Below are 26998 nucleotides of genomic sequence, written 5' to 3' on the forward strand. Positions count from 1 at the left end.
TTATGTACTTTCAAACCATATTAGGTACTTTTCAGGGGAAAAAAACCCCATAGCTTCATAACCGAAATTTTCTTTTTATGTAATTCTTTTTGTTACCTCTTAACTTTTGAAAGAAGCATGCATTATTTTTTTAGAGGTACCAATGACAACTGGGGACACAGATTTTACCCTTCTTGCTCTTAAATGCAGTCACCTTAGTTGCAGAAACAGTCATGGTCCACCCCACTTTGTGTTCCCCAAAATAATTTTTATTACATGTGTTTTATAGATCAAGTTGATTGAACTGGCCATGTGAGTCAGAGTGAAAGAGACGTTTGCAATCTGTCCATGCCTTATGCCTTTTCTGTGAGTGTGGATGATTGATATTTTTATGAATTGGTTGGTAAGCTATTTACAGTGGTTTATTTTTAATTAAATGAATGAGATTTTGGTAACAGTTATGACCAATATTGCAATTCTCTTACATCAGAGGAGCTCTTTTCTATTGACACCAAGGAAATTTTAATGTATTAATTTTAATGTTCAAATTCCCTGAGTGGCTTTTCTACCCCTAGTTCTGTTTTAAAAACTGTTTAGTTTTTTAGTTCTGTATGGTTGCTGTTAGCCAACCCTTAAGGACTTTTTCATATCTTGGGATTTTTTTTAGTATATATATTGTGTTTTCTTCATTGCAGCTGATGAGAAATTACATACCTTTTTCATATTTTTTTCCTCTAGGCATCTGTTACTCCTCAGTCTGGGAAACAGGCTAGATTTGGTTTAACTAAGGGAAGAAATTCTCATAATTTAGGGGGAAAAACTCACCAGGAGTGGGTATATTTAATATATTTTTTTGATAAATGTAGAAACCCTACCAAGGGGTGACTGATCAAGTTGATTATATTTTCTTCTCTTTATTTTCTTTTCTTGTATTCTATTTTTAATATTTCAGAGTTGCTCTTTGGGGCTGGGGAGTTGGATCATCTTAAGGATATTTCATGTTCATGTTTGCAGCATTTTGTTTAAAACAGGAGTGCTAAAGAATAGCAGTGGTTAGAATACATTGTTTAATGTGGTTTAAGCTGAAACACTCAAATTCACCAAAAATTACCATTACCAAGTTCATCCTCAAGAGGTTTTTTAGTGGGAAGAATAACACTAAATAGGTGACAGACCTCAGCCAGAGACATCCAGTTCTATGCAGAAAAGAACACCAAAAAACCCCTCAGAAATTAATCTAAATGTACACTTCCTGGAGAAAGTGAAGGAAGGACTCCAAATGTTTGACAGGATTTCCAGGTTCCATGGCTTCATTAGCTCATTGACTCATCAGTCCTGCATAGTGATCTGTCTTATTTGGGATTCAGTAGAAGGTGGCTACATCATGGTTTCACTCCCTGCTGATTGGTTTGCTGAGATTTCAGTTCATTATTTCTCTGCTTCGTTGCTATCTATTAGGTGATGCTGATGGATAGTGAATCACATTGATCTTTCTCTTATCCAAACACATATGTGAGCTTGGATTTATTGGAGTGATAGAGAACCTGTTGCCCTTAATCCTCAATTTCTGTAGCTTTTTCACACTGAGTTAGAACAATAACTGTGCATTTGTTTTATATCTTTCTTCTTCCTTATCTCCAGTATTTACCTCCTTATAATAAGAGAGACAAAAATGTATTTGAATGCAGATCACAGAGGTTTCTGAGTACAGCCTGAAAACCTTAAGCACCAGATCTCTCATTCTAGAGGCACCTTTCCAGTCTCTGCTTTATCTTAATCTCTTTATTCAAAATCTTTTATAGGTGTTGACATATGCCTATTTGTCTACAGCTCTTTCAGGAAAAGCTAACATTTGAACATTTGGGCTGCTGAAATCCTGGTTCTTTCAGAAAGGAGACATATACCATTACATGTGTGCCATTATGTCATGCAAAACCAGGTCCATGCTAACTCAGAATCACTCTTTACTGAATAGTTATTGGACATCTGTATATCTCAGACTTATCTGATTAGATAAAATTCCACTGGAAAAAAATCTTACTCTATTTTGCACAGAACAAGCAGCTAACAAGACAGAGGTAATGCAAATACAAGATGTTATCAGCAGGCTAGACAAGCAGTGGATTTCCTACACCATGATGACAATTGTGAATGCTTTGAATGCACACAGTTTGTACCCTCTTGTAAGCGTGGCATAACTTCTTCTCTTATATATGACTTAACTGTCCCACAGTCTCTGAGGAGAGACACATGCATACATGCAATTCCTATGGAAGAGTTGGCACTATAAATTTATCTGTGGGTTATCCCATGCAGTGACACTCTGAATTTCCCATACTTGAACAGTATTAGTTTCCATAACAATAGCCAGTCTGAGGTATAAGGTAGCATGGCAAGTCTGAGATGGTGCTGACCTATCACAATGCTGTAGTGTGCAAACATACATCAGCAATAAGAGGGGTGCCAACATCTCCACAGGTTTGCTAGAATACTTTGGCAAGGAGCTTTGTACACAAATGTAGGTAGAAGCTTGCTCTGTCAATCTCTTCTGCTCAAAATGTTTACCACAAAGTTACTAATGAGTGCAGGTTGCGGACTGTGAGCATTCTCCGTGCTGAATGTGTTCCTGCACACATTGCACATAAATACTGCATAAATACTGTGGAAGGTATTAGATAGACTTTATCTAAAGTAATTTAGACATGGGATTAATTCTGATCCAAATTACAGAATGCATAAATTTTTCCTAATTTTAAAATAACTTTTAGGAGCAACTAGACACAATTCACCTTGAAATAATGCAGCTGTAGGGAATAAAAACCCTAAACTGAGAAGAAATCAGGGTACTTGAGTCCTTCCTAGCACTTTCTTGAGGTGAAGTATTGATGATTTCTCTGAACTGCAAGTCTTAAAAAAGGCTTATGACATGTTACTACTTTTATTCTCAAGCAGAGATTTGTTCTGGCTTTTATTTTCCCTTCCTTCTTACTCCTAGAAGGGAGATGAGGTAAGCACTGTATTTATATAATACACAGTACAGATAATTTTGTTGAAGAAAATAAAAATAAATCACAGCTATTTTCTGAATATATCCCTTTTTCTGTCAGAATAAATTTCAGATTATTGGCAGTTTTTCCACAAGGTTTTCTGTGACATCAGACCTAATTATCACCTATTCTGCTACTTAAAAATATGGGATCCTGGCAACACAGCTTTCTTCCTCCAATCACGGGGCAGGAAAGCAACTGCAGGCTATTGCATTTGGATTTGTCAGAATAAATAATTAAAAGGCTCATCAGCTTTTTGCTAATGAACAAGGAAATGTGATTAAGAAACTTTAAAGGAAAATAGCTGAAAACAATATAGAAATGATAGCAGAGATGATTGCTGTGAATGAGTGACTGAAATTTCTGAATAAGTGATTTCTTCAACCAGGCACTAGGACAGTAGTTTAATTTTCTATTAAAAGATCCCTGTCAGTTTGGAAAAGCTCTGAATCAGGAGATTAGACACATCTCAGAAGCTGACAAGGCAGTCACTTCTCTTAAGACAGCTACTTTCTGGCAAATGCTCAGAAATAACTTTGTGTGTGTGTGGTTTTGGTTTCCTTTTTTGCTGTTTCAACACTCTTAACTTCTACCCAACAATGACTAGGACATTTCTGACTAGTCAATCTTTTATTCACAGAGACTCTAAAATACAAATCATCTTTCAGACCAAAATTTTCTAGAGATGCTTACCAAGTTTACTGTGGCTAACATCTAGAAATTGAACTGATCAGCTCCTGGCATGCTTCCTTGCAAATGCTTTGCATGTTAGTATCTCATGAAATATCTTATTCCTCTTCATTATTCTTCAGCGCCAAAACAATGTGCTTCTACCTTATATCTAATCTGTTACTATGTTTTTAACATATTCTCTCCCAGTTTATCTAAAGAAGATAGCATGTAATAGAGAAACTCAAAAAAAAAGTCAAATAACAGATGTTGCTGCAGTTCTTCTGCATGCCAGCAGAAATGTATCTTACTTTTTTTCTTTATATACATTCATAAATTACACAGTCTTTTTCATTAATAAAGGCACAAAAGTCAACAAGATTGCAAATTTTCAAGTATGGAACTTTCCAGATACTCAGATATAAAAGTAATATGCACAGAAGTAAGTGTGAGATTCATAGTTACAAAGATTAATTTAAAAAGGTAAAATAAAATGTGAAACATACTCATGAGCCTCAAATAGGATACTCAGCATTACAGAAAACACTCTGGGTCTAAAACCCAGAAAGAAAAATACTCTGCTACTTCAAGAGGTCTTTGCTGATTCTTTACCTGTTTTTATCCTTTCCACATGCTGTAGACCCACCATAGTGCAGTGTACAGTGTGCATAATGGAAGCTCCTTCAATAGGGACATCTAGCAAAGATACAACCTCTCCTCAAAGAGCAGAGATGTTGGAGATCTTCATCTGTCAGGAATTCTCTGCAGTTCTCTTTTCCAAACTGCACAGAGTAGCAAAAAGTGAAAAAAAAAATTATTCTTTATGCTTTTGCCAGGCCAAGTTCTGTGAAAGCCTATCTGTAAAGTTTCTCTTGACCCCCACCCCAGATTGCATGGGGGTGTAGTCAATGAAGAATTCACAATGCCCTTTTTCTCCTGTAGAAGGAAGTCTTGGAAGAATAATTCTTCATTATTCAAGTAAATTCCTTGTAAAATTACATTTTTATTTTTTCATTACACTTAGAATTTTAATTATTTTTACCTCAGACATAACAGCTTGCTTTCTGTGCTGTGTTCCCATGATCTCCAGAGTTATATCTGGAGAAAAACTTGTTTTTTAGTTTATTTCTACCAGAACATCTTAGTTTTATGTAGAGACTGGAAGTATAAATCTTGTAATTCCTGTAAATCATTTCAGTGAAACTTTAGCTTTCTACAGTAGATTAACTATAGATAAATCCTTGGTGCAACACTACTTCTGAAACTTCTACATGAGGAAAGAAACACTTGAAAATTGTATATGCATTTAAAGAAGCACAAAACTATCAATTTTGTGCTAATTGCCTCACACCACGCCATTCTGAAAATCATCCTTTTTTTTACATTGCCATAAAAATAATGCACCTGACATGTGTGTGCACTTTTCTTTTGTAGGTGGAATGGAGAAAATAAAGCAGCATACCTTTGCATTAGCTCACTACACCTACACTGTGCTGTCTAACTTGAAATATGCCAATGGGGCTCCTGTAGTGCGTATTTACAGTGACACAGATTTCAGCAATCCTGATGCCCAAGGCCCAATCATTAATTTTAATGTGCTGGATGAAAATGGACAAGTGCTCGGCTTTTCACAGGTATGTTTTCCTCTTGTCTTAACTTGAGTTTACTGTTGTACTTTAATTTAAGCATGTTCACAATTAATTCTTCGTCCTAAAATAAATCTTTTATTCAAGTAGTCCTTTGCAAGGTTTTGGGATTGTTTCTTCATAGCTCTGCACCACATATAAACACCATTTTTAAAGCAGTAGAAAAAGAATGCAATAAATAGTGCTAGCACAATACAAAATACGTAATAGCCAGAGGCAATATCTTACAGATTTATTACTCCACAAATAGGAAGTTTGGAAATGGTCTGTTTTAACAGGATACATTGACTAGGCAGTTTGATATTTTGCTAGCTTCCTTCTCTAGAGTACTCAATATTGGGAATTGAAGAGCAAGTCTGGAAAAGCTGATAAAGACACTGCCTTGGAACTTTGACATACAAGTGAAATTAGATCTCAGAATATTGCAGTCACCAATGAAAAAGGAGTTCTCTTTTCCCTTCAGTTGTAACAATTACATTCTTGTAATATTCCTGAGCAACCATGGAATAAAGTTGAATGATCAGTGTAAAGAGTGAGATTCAAGCTCAAGAAATTCTTAATGCTGTCTTTCTCAGCAGCTTTTTGTAGCCTTTATCCATCAGGAATACCAAATATCTTTAAGATGAAGCTTCATTAGGCCTTTCTCCCTTCAGCAGAGAGTGACCATAATTGTGTGTATGGCTGTGCACCGTGTGGGCAGTGGGTCACACAGGGGATAGGTGCTCACTTGCTCATCAGCAGAAGGCAGAGAAACCAGAGTGCTCTTGTTTTGCTTACTTCTTCTTTTTTTCCCTGGACTTCCTGAGAGAATAGGTTAATGAGGGGAACGTGGAGATATGTCTACAAGAATGCAGGAAGAGATCCATTTCTCACTAGGGAGAACAGAAGTGAAGCACTTGTTTTGTAGCTGCAAGTGTGGAGTTTTACATTTTTGTAAGGCATTTACCTGATGAATATGGGATGGCCAAATGCAGAGTACTCAATAACTTCTTCACATACATCTTTTTTAGCCAATGCTATCAAATAGCATCAAATGTTCACCACATTTCATTTCAAAGCAGTCCACATTTTAGCAATTAATTAGTCATTTATGTAGCCTTCAATATGTGTGACAATGTTCAGAAAAGATTGTAGATATTAACACAACTGAGTTTATAAAACTGCCCAAAAACTTCAGTGTTGCTTCAGTTCTTTGATTAAAATTAAAACCTTTATTCTGATTTCTGATTTTCACAACTTCTTAGTAAAATTGGATGATCCATGTTTCACTTTTTAAAACTCAACCATGCCCTCAAATTAAAAATTCTTTCAAAATCTTATGAATCCATTGTGCCTGTCTGCTCATAAAAAGCTTCTTTTTTGATCTGTATCATCTGGATTGTGCTATTCACCAGATTCTGAAGATTTATAGCATATGTGGAATGAAGAGCTATAATATTTTCAAATGCATCCCAGTCTCATCTGCAGTGCCTGTTAGACTACTTTGTTTAATTAAAATAATGTGCAATTTAATGACTTTTAGGAATTAACAAGCACTATTCTTTCCAAAGCTACAGTATGTGTGATATATATATAATTAGCTTCTTTATGGAGTGAAATTCTTTCATAGACACCTTATAGAAGTTATGGGGGAGAAAAAACCTGTGCTGCTTCTTGTTTATGATTACAAAGAAAATACAGAAAGTAAGCTTCATGAAGCTATGTAATCTCTTCATACCTGCATGAATTTATATAGGTCTAAATTTATATTGGTTTATTCAAATCAAAGTTAAATCCAATAGCTTTGTTAATAGTTTGGGAGTGAAATAGTGGCCTCTGCTTTGGTGGTGCCTATGGTCTGCACATTCATGTGGGTTCACAGTGCAGTCTCCGCATGCAATCCAGTGGAGTCAACAGAACAGAGTTTCAAAAGGCTCCCAGAAAACATTTTGGGGAATTTTTTATGAAGGGAAAATTGGATGGCATTTACTACGAGTGGACACCAGTTAATCAGGTTATCTTTGCATATTAAAAGAGAAAGGACCTAATGTACTATTCCTTTATGGATGATATCCCATCTATAATTAATAACTCACAACCAGACGTCAAACCAATTCTATTTGCCTCTCTGGCAGGCAATTGTTATGTGCCCATTGCCTACTGTAGGGCACAGTGTGACTGAACATTAACATTTGTTAGCTTGAAAAGGATCCTATGGCCAACTGATTCCAGAGAAAATATTATGAGGAGGCTTGGAGCACTTTATTTGGAACACTTGAGATTGGCAAGAAAGACTTCATAAGTAGACACTGTCTTCAGAGGACACCAAGTTTACATTTAAACCTCAAGATTTGCATAATTGGCATGATATTCAAAACTCTGAACTAAGCCCAAGATATCTAGTGTGTGAAAAGTGTGTAGTGAAATACATGGCATGTAATACCACTGCTGAAAAATGAGAACAGAGAAAAAAATTATATTTCGTGTCTGTGTAGCAATGGGGAAGAAAGTTATTCTTACCTGCTCATATGGTTGAAATCCATTCGTCAGTGTTATCAGCTTAATTACCAGAGCTAACAAGATTGTGCCAGTAAACACAAACACTTGAATTACATACATAGGGTCAATTGCATCAAGAGGAAACAGCCACAATCTCAGGTTCATCTTTGAGTAAAACCTTCTTTGTAGCTCTGAAGAGCAAATGAAGGCATTTCATTAAAGTGAAAAACAAATAACCACACCATGATTGCATTCTCAGAGATGGCAGCAATTTTTACAGCCTCCTGCCCCAATATAGATTATATAGAATATTTGAATGTTAAGGAGTGAAGTAACTATAGAAGTTAGTTGAATTGTTATTGCTTTTTCGTTTAAATGTATCTTTGTGACTGTTGAAGGGTAATACTATTGTAGAACATTATGCTTGGAATAAACTTGTGCTATATACTATATGTATCATTGGTTTAATTGACAGTTTAATTACTAGTTTAGAGGGTTTTGCCTCAACTGGTAATTAAAACAATTAAATAAGAGGGACTTGTGGACCCCAAACAACAATGGTCACTCAAAAGCTTTGGTTTAATTTAGATTTTTCATGAAATATTTCTTTTTCTGGGAATTAAACGACTACCATTTTGAAATTTCCATAAACCTCTCATCTCTGAGCACTAAAACTGCATTAAATTTCCTCCTTTGAGCTGCACCACATACTTTCCATGAAAATTATTTCCTTCAGTAAAGCTGTCTCATAGACTACCATTGGTAGTAATTTGTTCTTAAAATCCCTTGAGAGGACACCTGTATTCTTTTCACGCAAGATGCCTGTCCTCTGCAGTAGCACCTCTGTCATTTTGTTAAGTGTTTATTTGCACTGCAGCATCAAAAAGCCCCTGTTATGATCAGGAGTTGAATTATGACGAGTACTTGACAGGTCCAGGACATAAAGATGGCCTTTTTTGCCAAATGGCTTCTTCATATATACTTGTCTAGTCAAGAGTGGATAATTCCCCAGCATTAGAATTTTTGCTGCTAATGAAGTATGGACAGATGACAGACTGGTAATTTGGAAAGGTGCGAAAGTGCAGGGGTAGAGATGAAGGACCTCTGCAGGATAGAAGCAGAAGAGTTGACAATAAAGCAGCACACTGTCAATCTTCTGCCTCCTTGTGAGGCTACCAGAAAAAGAGAAGCAATCTGCCCTAAATTTTAAGAGGCCTTGTGATGTAACAAAAGATGGTGTTACAGATATATATCTGGTGCTGAGATAATGGAGCAAACTCTTCACACAGAGAATCATCAGCTCGTTTATTAACAATGAATATCTGCAGCTTTCAGCATATGTGAATGTCATGTGTTCTGTCATCCCCAAGTCTTTTCCAGCCTCTTGAACACTGATAGCAATGACTCAGCTTCAATTTGCATCCTTGCCATCTTTTTTTTTTTTTTTTCAGCAAAACCTTGCATAGGACTCTATGAAATTCCAACCTGATTTGAATCTCAAAGAGATGGAACGGTCATGAGAGAACAACACAGATTTGAAACAACAATCATAAACACAAAAAAGTGGATTTCTTATAAACTGGGTTAAAGTGCAAATGCTGTATGTTCTCTTCACATTTGCACATGTGAAGAAACATCACCATCTCTGCTCTGGGAGATCTTTTATGCTAATATAATTTATGAAATCTTCTCTTTGTTTTGATAGAGAAATGAGATCTGTGAAATTCTCTTTGTATATTCAGTAGATAATTTCAGAGTGATTTTATAATCCCTTCACATTTTATTCTATAAAGTAAGTTTGGAAGCTGGAAGAAGGTAAAGAAGTGACATATATGGCCAGATGGAAGTTTACCTGAAATATTTGTTGGATTGTATGCACTGGAGAGCTTAGCCCAGCCACAACTTTCAGTTCAGTGTTATGCCAGTAGTGAAAAATACCCCTTCCCTTACCAAACTTTTTCTTTTTTACACTCTGATCTTCTAGGACAATATTTTTTTTCTCTTCCTGTGCGTAATAGAGCCAGTAATGGGCTTTAAAAAGTGAGCAAACCATCGTGGGTGTCTTTTGAAAAATGACCATCATTTCACATTTCAGCTGTGGATTACCAGCATCCATCCATACTCTGCTTTTTCACACTGCCTCCTTAGCTTGGAGCCTGAACCTAAAGCACAAGTAACTTGCTGTGATAGGCTCACCCACAAAAGTTCCCTTAGTGTACATATACGCTTGCCATGTCCCCTAAAGATCCTGTCAGGAAGGGAATGAGCATCAGTCCATTAGCAGTCTCAGCCTTCTTGCCTACCACTTCACACTTGTGTGTGATAGACAAACTGCTATAACAGGAATAGCTGCCAGAGACAGAGAATGTAAACATTTTGGTTTGCCTAAGGAAGGCTCTTCTGCAGTGTTGCATATGAATGAGTTTTGCCTCTCGAGACTGAGAACCCTGCTCACATATATTATAATCAGTTTTGCCTAGGAGCATACATTAGCCTGTCCTGGCTCACCCTTATCAATCCAGATAGAGTGAAGGGGGGTCTAGACTTTGAGTTGACTTTCTTCACCCACTTCTCAATTAAAAAGAAAAAAAACATTTCTCAAGAGACAACTTCTAGTGTGCATCCCTTCAGTCTAAATCTATAACTTTGATGAACTTTGATGACTGCTCTTATTATGGCACATGCCCACTGTCTCACTCACTTTCCTCCATCTCAGCCATAATGACTTGATGACCCACTGAGTTTTTCCTTTTCTCCCTTGCTTTCTATCATTCTGAAGGGAAGACCAGGGTCTTCCATCGGAATGTGTGGCCTCAAATCCCTTACATCCAACCACTCACTGTGACACCTTCTGTACTCTGGTAGCCTCTTTCTGCTAGCAGTGTATGTTAGGAGTATAATCTTTAGTTCCAGATTGCAGAACATTCTGAATTGGAAGGGACCTGTAAGGATCATCAAGTCCAACCCTAAGTAAATGGCCCATACAGGGATAAAACCCACAACCTTGGTGTTATTAGCACCTTGCTTGAGGAAGGCAAAATCAGAATGAGATTCCCCCAATAAACAAAATTTCATTTTCCTTTTAATCCCATTTTTCATTCTGTATCCAAAGCATTCTATGTCAGTGAATTTTCTTGTAAGCAGCTTAGCAGCCGAACTAAATTCAACCCTGTGGTTTGAGATGTAGAGGGAGAAAAATATATCTTAGAATTGCATGATCATCTTTACTTAAACCTTTCTTATCAGAGGCAATTTGTTCTGAGACTTCATTAAAGCAAGAAACAAATAACCACACCATAATTACACTCTCAGAGATGGCAGCAATTTTTATATTTTACATGCAGTACTATATTCACTACTGCAAAATATAGTATTTAAACTAAATTTCTCGCGCTGCAGCATGACTCCATTATTACATGTATTGGGCAAAGAAAGAGGCACCAGTTTGGGCAGAAAAGCACAAATAAAAAGGATTTCAGACATGCAAGACGGGAAGAATTGGACAAGAAGCATGAAGCGGTGTTGTATGGGTGAGGTGTGACGAGGAAAGAGACAGAGCAGTATATGCAGGTAGAACTTATTCCATCTGCTTGTATTTGGACAGGTCTGCAAACAAAAGTAACGCAGGACAAAGTGGTGTGAGGCAGAATGGGAAATGGACAAAAAAGCAGCTGCTCTAGGTAAATACCATGGTGACAGCCAGTTCTGAAAGTGCTTTCATACTGCACTTTGCACTGCAACGTACACTGCTTTGCTTCCACAACATTCTCTTTTAAAAGCTTCTTTTTCCTTTAGTAATATTTTAAGGAATTATTCAGCTGGACTTAGATTAGTAACCAGGACCTGGCACCAGCCAGGTGAAATGCCCTCCCTCTGCTGTAGGCTTTCAGTGTCACCTTGAGGGATTCAATGCCTTAGCTTCCCAATTTACTCTCACCTCACAGGAGTGGAGAGAAAATATGTTAAATACTGTCAAATCTTCAGATATCAAGTGGCGGATGCATTTGTATATACACACAGCTGGTTCAATACATATTCATATCACTGCTTATCATTACCTGATAAAAGGGACCAGGCAATATCTGAAGTGGGTTGATTTCTCAAAATAATTGCTGTTTGTGTCTTAGACAATATTTTTAGTTTCACTAGAAGATCATCTCCAGCCTAGTGTACACACGGTGTATCCGTACAGAATTTGAGCAATGGCAACATGTGAATTACAGGAGTGAAAAAAAGAAATGAGCTACAGCATTTCCCATGCACAGGAAGTTGATACCAAGTCAATTGGATCAGACTGACCAGAGAGCCTGGTACTACTTGTCAGTACTTGTCTGGAAATTCATACCACATCCCTACAGGAGAAAGTGGGCGATGAGGGAGAAAACCTCCTACTACATTTAACCTACTTGAAAAAAATCTTCATAGGAAGTTATTAAGCAAGACATGTTTGTTGCTCTTCATATTTAGTCTTTTTAGGGTTTTTTCCCCATCTGTTTCTTTTTACTTCCATGTGAAACAATCATTCAGTTTTGTAAGTGCAGCATTATTTCATCTGCGCCACAGAAAATGGAAATCCAGCAATTTTTAATTCCAGCTAAGAATGGCTTTGCAGCAATGGTCATATGACTCTGAGCTAGTTACACTAATGCTTTTAGAAGCATAACCACTCATTATATTAATTTTGATGACTCAGGGAAAGAAAAATGTTCTCTAACTTGCTTAATGGGATTTTTGGCCATCTTCCCAATAGCTACCTAAAAATTGCTGAGTTGATTACTCACTATTGATTTTAGCTATGGATTTAGCCATTGATTTCAGGAAGCCAGGAATGGCAGATGGACCTGCACAATAGAATGCAAACAAGATTATAAGGACAAAAAGATTGCTGTGAAGATTCCTGTTGAACATTTACTGATTTCCTTGGTTCCAATTAGTTTCCAATTGTGTTGTGGATGTCTTGGAGCAGGGAGATAGCAGCAATGCAGTAAACCACACTGGCGTGTCAATGAATGGCACCTTGTTTTTTCAAACCTGCAAGAAATCATTACAATCTGGATCTTTGCTTTTGTGACATGGCATTGGGTGCTAAAAGACAGCCCTTGCAAAAAGGAGCTCACAATATAGGAGGCAGCTTCTTTGATCTAGGTCTGAACATTATCATGATAGTTGATCACTGACTGAACATAAGGAGGTGCTGTACTTCAGAGGCTCAATGTGAGTAATGCAAACCTGGTCAGTAGGTAATGAAACTCTCTTCTTGCTAAGGTAGTAGTGGCAGAGTACAGGCTAAGTTCTTTCTGTTTTATCTCATTGCAGGGGGACAGAGACACATGTGAGTTAGTGTGCCTGAAATTGCCTACTATTAAACTGCACATCAGAGCTGATCAAGGTTAGAAAGCCTCATGAAAGACTAGACTGAAGGTGTTGTCTGACACTGTTTCTCTGGAGTGTCCTTGCACGTTGCTAAGGAAACGAAAAGAGATAAAAGAAAAATGCTCATAGTTGTTCAGATGAAAGAATCCAAGATGAATGAGGGAGGCTAAACATTTTCTGTTTGGTGACAGGGCCAAACTGTGGCTCTAAACTACAGACCTTGTCACACGGGAGAAATGTGAAAAAAAACCCACATGGTAGCAGGAAAAGAACAGCATTTTTGAGAGCTTCCACTGGATTCCCTTGTCCTTGATCTTGGTAAAAGCAGATCAGCTACCTTTGAATGCATGCAGTGACTAGTTTCAGTCCACCATCTGAAGCCTTTCAAGACAGAAAGAGACAGGCTCCGCCTTGTCAGTTACTCTGCTTCCTTGTGTGCATCTTCCTGCCCCCACACCCCTCTTCCCACCACACCACTGTATAGGATCCTGTGACTGTAACTAAAGTAATATGGGAATTTGACCCCACAACCTCCCTATGTTCTATTATCCCCATTTTCAGGGGTTAAATACAGACAGAAGAGGATTTAAGTGCCTTAAAATAAATAGGAAATGGTGGAGAAGATTTTGACTGTGACATGAATTAAACCTATGTCACTGGACTTTCAGTAGCATGCACTGCACGTTTTTATTCCTAGGCATTGTTTCCACTTGTATAAGTCTGCTAGATTCCCCTTTATACCTCTTGATATTAGTTATGGTTTAGTCTTCTGTATAGTTTTCGTCTAGCTTCAACATTTCTGACCAGCAGCAATTTGACCGAAAGCCTTTAGCCTACAAAATAGCTGGGGATGCTCAGTGGGATGGAGAGATACAGATGTTTTTCTATGACTCACAAGAGGATGCTTTGTTGAAGTCAGTTATGGAGCCACTGAGGGCTTGAGTTCCTTTGCTTTGCTTTCTTCCTGAAATCTATCCTTTCCATGATATCATTTTAGTGAACCAGGTTTTCATTGTCAATGAATGCAGTTTGAACTGGAGGGGGAAAAAAAAACAAACAAAAAAAAAAAAAACAGAAGAGAAGATGTCATTGGTTGGAGAGACCTATGGTCATTAAGGCACCAAATCAAAGAAAGAAAACCAACGTGTTTAGCTTACTCATCAGTCTGTTCCGTTTCAAATAGCTGGATTCAAATTCACTTGCATATTCAGGAGGAAAGAAAAAAAACAGTTGAAAAAAAAGTTAGGTCATCCATTACCAAGACTGTGTTTCATTGTTTCATTTCGTTTTTATAGCCACCCTATCCCCAAGAAATCTTCTAGCTTCTGGTTGTCAGAAATTAAAATTATTGTTACTCCTTTATGCATGAAGAACCTGCAGTTCACTATGTGTATGGCATCTCCTAAGTGAGAATTCCTGCAGAGTGGCAACCCACATATTTTGAATTATGCTAACATTTCCAGCTTGCTTCTCTCCCATGCAATCTTACCTGCTATTTGACTGTCTTTAAAACTAGCTGAGAAAATTATCACATCGGGTGTAAAGTTCCTGATAAGACAGCATTTATACTGAACAAGTATATTCAGGACACTGAACTTGACAATATTAATACATTTCAATATCTCTGTCTAATACTTCACTGCCTTCTACCAAAGGGATTTTGGTCAAAGTGATGAATGGATGAAGACTAAGAAGAGATATACGTCCTCTCTTTGGTTAATTTAAACCATTGTCAACAACAAGGAGGCAAAAAGGAGAGGATCAGATTATTCAGTACTGAGAGAATCTGCCCACATAGAAATTATTTCTCTGAGATGGAAAAAAAAAGCCTTTTTTGTAGAAAACTATGCAGTTAAAACAGTTAATGATACTGTAACTCAACTAAAATTCTTCCTTCTCCCCCCTAACCCCCCACTAAATGGTTTGGAAACAAGTGCTGTTTTTTTTTTTTCCTTCTGACCTACTTCTTATTAAATTGTATTTAACAAGATTAAGTATGCATTTGCATCAGCAACAGCGTTTCACAGTCAAATGCTGGATGACAGAAAGAGCTAGCTTACTTTCTCTGCAATTCCATGCCATGAATCAGTGAATTAATTTACCAGTGGATGTGGAGAACAGCATCTTGAAGCCTGTTTTATAACCAGCCATCAGTGGTGTGCAATGAAATTCTTGTAATGAGCAAATCCATCAGACAGACAAACTGCTCTGATACTTGGGCATTGGCATTGTAGAAAGCAGAATGAGAAGTCCTAATCCCAATTCCTGAAGGACAGTACTTGCCAGTATTGAATTATACGATTTTTTTTCAGAACACTTCACAATGTATTATAAAAAGTTCCTTTATTCATGTGAATAATTCTTGTGATAACTTACACAAATAAGTACTTGCTTGAATAAGAGCTACAGAATTGCATCCTATGGGAATGAGTTCAGCAGGGGTTTCTAAAGCATTCATCGTTCTTGTTGAAAGTCTTAGACTTAGTTGATTAGGAATAATGCAAAATTATGTGCTATCTGTAAATCTTTACTCTCATTTAGCATATACATACCTACAGCAAGTATCATTCTAAAACTTATTGCAATGGAACCTGATGCCAGAGAAAAACTTACAGCTTTCACTGAGTGCCTCAGAAGCCCTGAAGTGAATTGCTAGCTGAAGTCAGTCATTTAGCAAACACAGAGAAGTCACCAGTGCATTGTGTGGCAGGGAATGGGAAAGCAGAACAGACCACAATCTCATTTCTTCTCAGACCTTTCCAGCTGATGAGTATCAACTGAAATAGCAGATTTCCAAGAGGGCACTACTGTAGGATAATGCATTAAAGTAGAAGGTCTCCACTTCAATATTTTTAATACTAAAAAAAAAATTGTATTTATCAGATAGAGCACTATGAAAAAAAAAAAAAAAATGTGAGCATTTGATCAATCTGGGAGCACTAAAGAAAAGCTCATGGATGGAAAAAAAATTAACTGCTTAAAAAATTTGGTTTAGGCAAACTTCCTTTACGTATCTTTATTTAATTTGAAGACCGTGACTTGGAAGTGTGAAAATCACATTTTGCTTGTCAAAAATCAAGACAATGTGACATCAGAAGTGTTGGGGCGTGAAGCAGTCTACAGGGCCAGGCCCACAGTAAAGAGCTTCAGAAAAAGTAATGGATGCCAAGGGGCTCTGAAAGACAGAAGGGACTCCAAGATATCATGATGGCTTGATTACCATGCCCTCACTGACTGAAATCAGTAAAATGCTGCAAGATTTCTGCATTTATTTTACAGTTTAATTGTAGTCTTTAATCTCTTAAAAACCAGGGCACAATAATTCCAAGTATCAGATCCAGGGAATCACCAAAACTGACAATCCAAGTACATTAAGCTGTGTACTTACCATTAGTACCATTCATGCTTCTGTGCCTTCATTGATGAACTCATTCCTGGCTCCCAAAAGTCACCCTCTGCTGTTACAGACAGAGCTGCAAGTGACGTTCTGTATTTCATAACCCTGAGCTCAATATCCATTATTGCTCTTTATGGCAATTTTAAAGATTTGTTTTATTTAAGGAAGCTTTTCTTCATCAAAATAACTGTAACAGATGTTTTATGTTCTATTTGTTTTGCTATGTGATAGCACTGCAGAGAGAGATTAAATTAACTCCCCAAGTAGTGTATTTCTAGGGTGAAAATAAACGAGAAGAAATCAAAACATATGTCCAAGGGAAAACCAAGCATCTATTCAAGGGACAGATATTTTTGCAGCGCTGACTTTACTGGTTCTTTACATGGTGCCATTGTTTCCACTGAAAAGCGTGCATCACATTCACAAGGTCTGTGCACATTATCACATTGGTGATAATGAACTTCAGTTAATACTAAAGCTATTAATAGCTTACCTTTTTTCTCCTGAATCACAATTCCCATATTCTTATAATGATCATGTTTTTATGTCTCAGTAGTCCTGGTCCAATGTACAGATTGATATAGATTAAAACTAAAGTATTATTGTAGGTAAGGATTGGATTGCATGGCTAGAGTGAAGTTACTCTTCATTAAAGAACAGTAATAATTTATTTGACAGAATTTTAAAAAAATTAAAAATCCTGTTGGCAATTCCTTGAAGATGTGTCATGGAAACTGTATTGCACTATATACATTTTGGTTGACAAGGCTGCCCCAGGAACATTCCTTTTTAAAAGTATGAATAGTAAAAAGATTCTATATTTTAAAGGTTTTTGTATACTGAGTAAATGAGCCCAAACACTGTATGATTTCAGCAGTGAAGTATGTCATGATTTTTGCCTTGCTTGTCATGATTAACAGAATGACAGACCTGCCCACAAGTCACTAGCACCATGACAAACCATGCTATGGCAGAATGACAACTTTTCTCATCTAAATTAAAAAAGACATCAAGAAAATGTCACTGTTCCCATATTGAAGTCTTCTGACAAAACAAAGCTGACGACACCACAACAGTCTCTCTCAACAGATGCCTTTTACTAAAACTTCAATTTGAGAAACATGCTTTAAACACAAGATATTCTCCAAGGCATTAATCATCAGTAGGGATCTTGGGGCTGATTGTATTCTCTGCTTTCCAAGTCTGTATAGATGAAGTTATTTTGATTATGTCTGTGTTGGAGAATCAAACAATTTTGAACTGAACTAGTGGCACAGAACACATTGAAATGTGAACTTGAGAACTTGTGCGCTATAGCAGTATAGAATTTTTTTTGTATACAGCACATTTTTGTCCAGAGATCCTTATGCCCCACGCATGAAAAAAAAAGCAGTAACTCTTAACTGCTTTTAGCAGAGCTAAATACTATTTAGATTGAATTATTTCAGCGTGGAGTAAGTTCTAACTGAAGGCTTGGGTTTTCCAGCCACTGATATAGTGACTTTAAAGATGCTTGATGCACACAGTTAAACTCAGAGATGTCAGAAGATAGAACATTGATATATCAAGACAGAAGATAGACTGAATGATACCAGAAAGTGTTTGGTATGTGTACTGGGCCATTTTTCCATAGAGAGGGAATTTATGTTAAAAATAATAAAAGCCAGTAGAGATTTAGCCAGCTACAAAAGCTGGGTTGAACATTTATACTGGTCCCTCAGACAAAGCATGGGCTCACAGTTAGGGAAGTGGTTAGTGTGAGTTGGTTGACACTCCCTTTCCTGCCCCTTTAGGCTGAACTGTTGCTGTGTATGCAGCTGAGCCTGAGCTTCCTGCATGAAGGATTCTGTTCCTGGTACAGCAGAGTCCCCTGAGTCTGCAGCATGGTCATTGGCAGGGCTCTCAGCTCTTCTTTTGTAGAAAAGGAGCAAAAGCACAGAGGGGTTAATGCAAGTTGTACAAGGTTGTTTTGAGTTGTTTTGTGGTAGAGGCGGGGGTCAGATTTCATGCATTTGTTTGTCCTTTCTTGCAATCCTGAGGAATGCTCATCATTTTTCATCAAAGAAATAGCTGGTGGTAGCTCAGCTAATCTTATCAGCTGCTGCTGTTGCTTTTTGAGATCAATATAAAACATTTCCAGGTCCCTGCAGTGAGGTTCCATGGTTTCTTAGCTGTACTAAGAGGATCCCTGTAGTGTGCTCTGAAACCCTGACAATCCGTATCCCTTGCAGTGCTGTCCTCCCAGTGCATGCATATATATGTCTCCTTCTGAGGCACATATGGGCATGTTCTTCTGTTGTCTTTGCACATCATTTTCATTCCTTCCCATAATTTATTCATGCCAGTTTGTCATCAAGTATTGTATTTCTCCCCATTCATTATTCAGTGGATGATAAAGAAATGGTGTAATACCAAACAGCATGAGGAAGAAATGCACCAGGGACTTGGTAGATTGGGCGGTTGTATGTACAAGACTCATTGAGACATTCCAGTTCATTCCCTGTCCTGGCAAATGTTGCTGCTTACTGAGGGGATGATCCTTCCAGCACTTGTGTACCAAAATCCCATAGATGCCATCGGTTTCTGTAATGAGGACTTGCAGTTTCAGATCCTTGGAGCACAAGGTTTTCTTTAGCTACCTGAAAAGGTGCCCCAGGCATCTCTTCAGTCTCTTCAGAGGCAGTTGCAGGAGGTGGCTCTGTCAAGACACCAAGTAACACCTGGCTGCAGGTCTGTAATTAGCACAGTGATGTGAATAAACCTGTTCACAGCTTTAAAACTCAGCAGATGTACTGGCATTCATAGGCTCAGGACCTGGTTGTGTGTATTTTTTCATGGAGTAGTTGCTCAATGCTAAGGTAAGCACCTCTGCTCCTACCACTGCTTTCTTCTAGCTGAAGTAACAAAATTGAAAAATGCAAAATCTGTATGGGAATGATAAAAGCTGCAGTAAGCTGTTAATTGTTCAGAGACATAATTTACCTCCATGGATTTTTGCCTTTAAAACACTGTATCTTGTTGACCACAACTTTAAAATGTCTATTTTTCACTCTTCTCCTGTGTCTTCTGCTCGATCGGGAAGGTGGACAGCATGGCGAGTCTCCACAACATACACGTTCGCACAGGCTGCTTCTGTAACACTGGAGCCTGCCAGATGCATCTGGACATAAGCAATGAGGAGATCCAAAGGAACCTGCAGGTTAGTCTCTGAACATGGTTAGAACTTAAAAGCTAAAGTGCATCACATCCCATGGTTTTGAGTCTCTGTGACTTTACAAATGAAGTTAAATTTGACTTTTTTTCTCTTAGCATTCAACTCCTCTGCCTTGTTAAAGAACTAAATTGATAGAAACTCGGCTCATTGAAATGAGGTATTGCAACAAAATCATTTGATGTATGCAGAGAAGTATGTGTTGCTTGGTATTATTTCATTGGAGAATAGGAAATTGGGCCTTCTTGTTTGGTTTTGGAATTGCATGATATCAAGACTTCCAGCAGAACAGAATTTCCTGGACAATTCCTATCATGTTTTTCTTTAAGTATCCTAATTAGTTGTTGTACATACTAATGCTCAAGTCTTGTAGACCTGTTGCTGTTGGGTGTTACAATTTAAAATATGTACACAAATTGCACAGGAAACAATAAAGGCAACTACACAGTGAATCTCAGAGAATTCAACAAATTTAGATGAAATCTACTTAGATTACTGGTGTGTTAGATTTTTAGAATATGAATGTAAAGATTGTTTTCAAGATTACTAATGTTTCCCATAAGCTGTCATTAAAAGATGTATAGCAGGATGTATTATACTGAAGTGGAAGAGGCTTCCTGTCTGCATATTTGTCAGAGTTTGAAATGACACTAAATTAATTCAGAACAATCAAAAACTTTATTAATGATGATCTTCCAAAGGTAAAAAAAAAAAAAAAATCTAATTGCTGTGATGATATTATAGCTCCCTTATAATTTCACTGAGACATATAGATAATTTTGCAAGCACATTTACATGCAGGACTGAAAGCACTAGTTCTTAAAGGCTTCTGCAGTTCTTTAATACCTTCCTTGGGAAAATGGTGCTTTGACTTGCCAGGGAAGCTCTCTCCTCTGAGAAAACAAAAAACAGTCTACCCTTTTGCTGAAGTGAAAAATGCCAAATAACCAGCTGCAATGGTCCTGGATCTCCTTATACAAGGAGGATTTTGCTAAGGAGTGAGGGACTCCTTTTAGGTCTGTCTCATTTAAATGGGGATAGGCTAAAGTTAAATTTATGGAGAGACACTTAATCACCAACAGTTGTATAATGAGGTGGTAGAGCTACACAGTCGTTATTTGGGGACATTCCATTCCCATCTGTGCTTTGAGAAGGATCAGGATGAGTTATTGACAACATTACTGTGTAGAGGAAGGCATCTTTTATCACATTATTTGCACATATACTTCAGTTTTGTCTTTTCCCAGGGTGCTGGCTGTATTCTTCCTTCCCTGATGAAGTTGTACATGATAAAATGCCTGTGAGGGAGGACTTTCTGTCTTCAAGTGTCCCTGGAGAAGTGTGGTTGGTTTTCTTAGAATGTTATGTAGGAACTCACTTACTTATTTGCACAGTAGGAGACTCTCCTCAGTCAATCAAGCAATACTTGGCAGAAGGGTTACAGAAGGGTATATTAACAGATGCAACCTAATTATGAAAATGTTGCTTCTGCTCTGTTGTCAAGGATAAAAACTACTTCACACTGCATTAAAATATTTACTACTGTGTTGCATGCTTTGACATAGATGTAGGGTTTTTATTTGTCCTTGCATAAATGGCACCTGTGTTCACTGTCCTGTGACATTTCTTGCTTTAAAAAAAAGCCCTCATGTAAATAAACTATTCATGTGTCCATTTTTAATGTGACAGAAATGTGTATATAAATTAAATTCTGAGGAAAAAACCCAACAGCTGCTGCACTTAGGGAATATGATGCTGAGTTTGGACTAAATCTTAAGTCCATTGGTGAGCTACTATTAAGTGGATTAACAAAGGGGACCTCTAGCTTGCAGCTTGCTTCACTGGTGGTGAGTGGCAGCACTCACTGACTCACTTAAAGAATGGGAAACTTTTGCTCTTAAGGAAGAGTTTTCCATAGAGTCTTGTATGAGAGACCTATCAGATAGGTATCTACATGAAGGTCACTATAGGGCATTAAAAAAACTTTTCAACAAAGTTTTTTCAAGTGGAAACTTGTGCTCTTTAAAGGAGGTAGTGTTAGAGGGAAGACTTGTTCCCTTTATCCTGAAAGCAATGTGTTGACTGGATCAGCAAGACAGATTTGTTGAATATTCCTATGTCACTTAGGATGTCTGAGCTCTAGACTCAAGTCTCTGCTGCTATCCCAAATGAGTTAGTTCTCTGCTCTTTGGACTATTAAATACAAGCCATGATAAAGACACTGGTGGTATAAAATGACACTTTTCTGACAGTGAATATGGAGAAAACTGCCCCAAAAAAATCAGCCATCTCATGGTTTGTTCACTTATCTGAACATCACAGTTTGAATCCCAGTGAACTATGCGGGCGAGACTGGAAAACCCCTGGATATTGTCTGAGCTGACCATCATGGGACATACAACCTTGAAGTGATTCTTGATATGTTTTTGGAAAGTAACTCTTCCCCTAGAATAGAATAGGACAAGCAGCTCAAAATTATCTTCATAGTCTAAGTAAATCATAAGATGATTGAGGGTATTTTCTTCATTTTCTCTTTGTATTGATGAGTTAACCTTCTATTTTTTACAACAGTTTTTCAGGTTATAATTAAGAGACTTATTAATAACTAGGTAAAATTAGAGAGGAAATAAAGCAAAGTATCATGACAGCTCTCTGGTTTTCTTCCTATTTCAAACTAGGCTGGCCATGTCTGTGGAGATAACATAGACCTAGTTGATGGGCGTCCCACTGGTTCTGTGAGAATTTCCTTTGGCTACATGTCTTCTTTTGAAGATGCACAGACTTTTTTGAATTTCATCATAGCCACCAGACTCTCCAACTCAGATGCTGAGATTCCTCTCCAGTCTGTTACAAAGCTGACGACAGAGTCTGTTCCAGATGACCACCTTTCTTTTAACAAGGCGGATAAATTGTCTCCAATACTGCAAATCTCTGACAGAGAACTCAGGAATATTCCATCTGAGGCAGAGACAACTGGCAGCTGGCAGCCACCAGAGCCTGAGGCAGGAAGCATGAGGGCTGCTGTTTCTGAGACTGCAGTGCCAATGTGTAAAAAAGGTGGCAAGCCCATCACTGTTGCCAAAATTTACCTCTACCCAATCAAATCCTGCTCTGCATTTGAGGTATGTGCTTTGAACCATTCAGAAGTATTTGTGCAGCTCAGCCTTGTGTTTTTCATCAGACCCGTGTGTATGACATACTAGGAAGCAGTGTGTGGGTACCCATGTTTCCTTTTTTCCAAGTTCTGGGATCAAGTCCCATATGTTAGGCTACCTTGAAGGATTTTGAATTAGGCTGAAGTTAAATGGGAGGGGTAAATGTGTCTTCTGCTCTCCCCTCTCCCACAACAGGCAAGTCTGCACATAATATGCTGTCTTGAAGAAAAAAGTTGGATTTGCAAAACTTGACTAAAATATAATCAAGTAATTAGTATGCTTTTACAGAATGACATGTGATGGACTTGTAGGCATTGATGGGTAGGCAGCAATTGAGAAGTAACTTGATTAACATGTTATAATTGAGAGGCGGCTGATTTACATTACAAAGAAATGTTATCATTAAAAATACATTTGCAACAGAAATATGACATTTAAGTGTTGCTGTGCTATTTGAAAGTTCATTCTTTGAAGATTTTAATTGCTTTTTTACCAAGTTAATAATATCATCACCTTAGCTGTGACTTTTTTTTTTTTAAATAATGCATGATGAAATAGGTGTATGGCCCACACATGACCTAGAATGTCACTCTGCATAGTACCATACTGGGAAGTGATTTAATGAATGTCAATAATGGTATAACTTTCCCTATGAAAACTTACTGGTGTAGGTCAGTGTCTCACATCTGAGAGAAAATTGGGGTCAAATCCAGTGATGAATCTCCTGAATTTCAAATAGGGCTTCTCAGCTGATTTGATCATGTTTAGGGTTTTTTCTTTCTCAGTGCAGAGAGGTTGGGCAATTAAACACTATTAAATGATCAACCAAACATCTGTGTTTGTAAATTTGGGTTGGCTTATGATGTCTTTAATTCAGAGACACAATCCTGAGCATCAAATGAGACCTGAACAAACAATTTCCACCCCTTATTAACCTCCCACTAGATCAAACTGTTTAGAAAATCAAATTAATTGCCCATTTAATGTGAAAATTTTTTAACCTTTGTTGAAGTGTTGCAGTTTTCATAGCTGTATTAGAGAAGCCCAGTATGGAAGCTGCTGAAATATGTTGGCAGTACTCATGCACCTTTGGGGTTAAGTTCTGCTTTTGACATGCAGGCTGGTGGTGTGAGATACATGCCACAACATTCAGCACCAGGAAGGCTTTGAAGTGATTGTGCCCAGGAGCAGGTAAGACATACCTCAGCATGAAAGAAAGCTTATATTTCCCCACAAGCTGAGGCAGATTGCTCCTCTTCAGGCTCTGTGAGGGGAAACAGCTTGAGGTGATAAATTCACACAAACCTGATACTCCCCAGAAAACAGGACTGCAATTCTATGTGGAGGGGGGAAATCCCTGTGTCTCATGCATAGTGCTTGTGTTAATGGGCCCAGAATGAAAACAGCACTCATCTTACCTCAGCTTTTACTTCTACAGCTCAACACTGTTCTGTAAGCAGTGAGAGATGGATACCTGCTTATTCATTCTAGCATAAAGTAGGCATCTGCAGTAGGAGAAATAAATTTTCCTGGATATTTCTGTTTCTTTTCATTGATTGTGAGAGGAATCCAAGGCAACTTAGATTATGCAGCTAACACTAGCTGATCTGAATAATTTAAAAACAGATATAAAAACTGCAACTACATTATGAGGTTTAATTTTGCATGTCTAGAGTAATTTTTGAAGTCTGTTTTGATTTTTTTATGACAAAGCCTCAGCCACATTAAAGCCCTGTAATCTAAGCACTGTCAGAGCCTGTATTGCCAAACAGGAACAGAAAATTAAATAAATACTGGATTTAGGTATGGTATTGGAAGGTACTGGAATTCTACTATAAAGAGCATTTAGCTCTTCTTCTCTACTTAAAAAGTAATTTTTTGGGCATTTCCACATGGCTTCCATGTGGTTTATAGAAGATACATGAGTGCATGCAAAAGAACAGTAGAAGTTGACCTAACAACTGGGAAATTGTTGTTATCCACTGGGAAAGGGCTTTCACTGCATTGGGAGAGCAGGCCAGGAGTTGTAGTCAAAAGACTATTTTTATTTGGATGGGGTTTTTATATTGAATTAAATCCCTGCAAAAAATATGTTTGCTTTTGTGACTTTTTTCCTGTCCGCCAGATGTTCATCATGTTTTTTTCTTCCTAAAAGTCTGACTAGCACTTCTAGACCTGTCATACATTTATAACCAGCCTGTGAAAGATCTGCCAATCTCACTGTCTGCCTATAGAAAAGATAAAAATACTATCTTACAGACCACCAGTTGTAAAATGAACTTTAAAGCTCAATTATCCCATTCTAAATCACCAAGTGGCTTAGTCTCCTCCCAATGAGTAAGAGTAGAATAGAAAGCCATCGCTGCCAGGACCCGGACCCTGCAGAGTGCACTAATCTCCAATATGTATGTATGTATCTCTCTATATTTATATATATGTTTTTATATGTCATTACTGCAGCTTCAGCCTGTATCCTGTTTCTTTTGAAACAGGAAAACAATGCATGTCACATGCACTGGAGTGTGAAGCAAGACATGCTAGAGAAGAAACCTTACCACAATTAAATGGAATCAAATCCTGGAAATCATTTTGCTTTCTAAAATATTGATTATATCAGAATCTTTAGGCTTTATCTTGAAAAGACTGAATCATAGCCAAAACTATTCTTTTACCATTTTAGTGGGTTTTTTTCATGGACTTCACACTTAACATTGTGTTTCCTGAAGTAAGGCGATAATACATAAACTTCTGAAGTAGTTCTAAAGTAATCATGTAGCTTTAGTCTTTGATCGGAATCCAAGAATTGAAAATCAGTGTCTTGTTTGTAATCTAAAATAGCTTTAGATGCTTTGTAGTTGCTGGAAATTTAGAACAGTATTTTCCCAATTAAAAACTTGATGTCCATGTTTATCAGTTATAGGGTAACTCAGGTGGCTGATGTGAAAAGGTAGAAGTGGTTCAAATGCTGAGCTGTAGTAAATTCATTCACCTTCCAATACTTTGATACTTGAGATCAGAAGCTCATAGATTTGTAGGTTCAAGTGGAGGCCTCCCGCTGGTGTGGAAGGTCAGACCTTTAGCATGTGCTGTAACTAGGGTTTATTGTAACTACACGATCACTTGAGTTTTCCTAAAATAATGTGTGCAGTGGAAAATTCCAGATAACTGTGTGCAGGACTCAGCCCATCTGCCTCTGAAATCTGCCCACAGAGTTGCTGGTTGCAGGATAGATGATTAGTGGCAGGAGGGCAAACTGGAGGAGGATGTGAGTGCAAACTCACAGCTGTTTGATCTCCTCTTTAGAGTCACATAATCTCCTCCTCTCCTAAACTCTGATTTCTCTGTTCTATTCTAAGTGGTTCAGTATGAGAGGTTCTTGACCTCCAGAGAAAATGAGAGTGCAGAGTGCTTTGGCAGCTGGGAGGATGAAACTTGGCATGAAGATTGTCAGCTCACTGCAGGTCAGGTGGTTTCTCCAGAATTGTATGGAGTGTTCCTGGTCATTGTTGTCCCATGGATTTTGTACACATGGTGCAGGAAGAAGAGGGCAGAATCTTCTAGCTCAACTTCTCAAATATGGTTTTTTTCCCTACAATTATTTTATTAAATGGAGAAAAGCAGAGGAGTAACCTCTATCCCAGACCACTTTATTTTTTCCAGCATAAAAATGTGTTTTAAACATGCATTTTTAAACAGGAACATCTCTCATGTCGATGACTTTTACAAAATTATATAATACAATGTGCCCAGTGAAAGAGACTAGAAATTTAAACTAATAACTAATTAATAACTTTATTATTCTTACAGTAGATTTCAGAGCATAAGAAATTGCATCTCAACAGAGAAGACAAACTAGCTTTTCATTTAAAATACAATGCAAATTCCTAGTGATCAGTGGATAAATTATATGTAAGACCACTAACATTTTTAAACTTGGATCATTTAAACCCTTTTCAGTGGTTCCTTTAATGTGTTCAAAAACTGTGTTAGCCTTCGTGACGACCTTACTGTGAACTATGGGAGAAATGCAGCCCAAAATATTT

General features: G+C 37.6%; 1 protein-coding gene across 1 annotated transcript in view; it reads left to right on the plus strand.

Annotated features, from left to right (window-relative positions):
- The window catches only part of MOCOS (molybdenum cofactor sulfurase), a 208182-nt gene that overhangs the window by 150346 nt on the left and 30838 nt on the right, over positions 1 to 26998 (plus strand). Inside the window, exons 6-8 of the mRNA XM_084210992.1 lie at positions 5130 to 5329; positions 19672 to 19788; positions 22479 to 22922. Of these exons, the coding sequence (XP_084067118.1) occupies positions 5130 to 5329; positions 19672 to 19788; positions 22479 to 22922 (761 nt within the window). The remainder of the gene's footprint in view (positions 1 to 5129; positions 5330 to 19671; positions 19789 to 22478; positions 22923 to 26998) is intronic.

The sequence above is a fragment of the Fringilla coelebs genome, assembly GCF_963513975.1.
Source record: "Fringilla coelebs genome assembly, chromosome: 1".
Classification (NCBI taxonomy): Eukaryota; Metazoa; Chordata; class Aves; order Passeriformes; family Fringillidae; genus Fringilla; species Fringilla coelebs.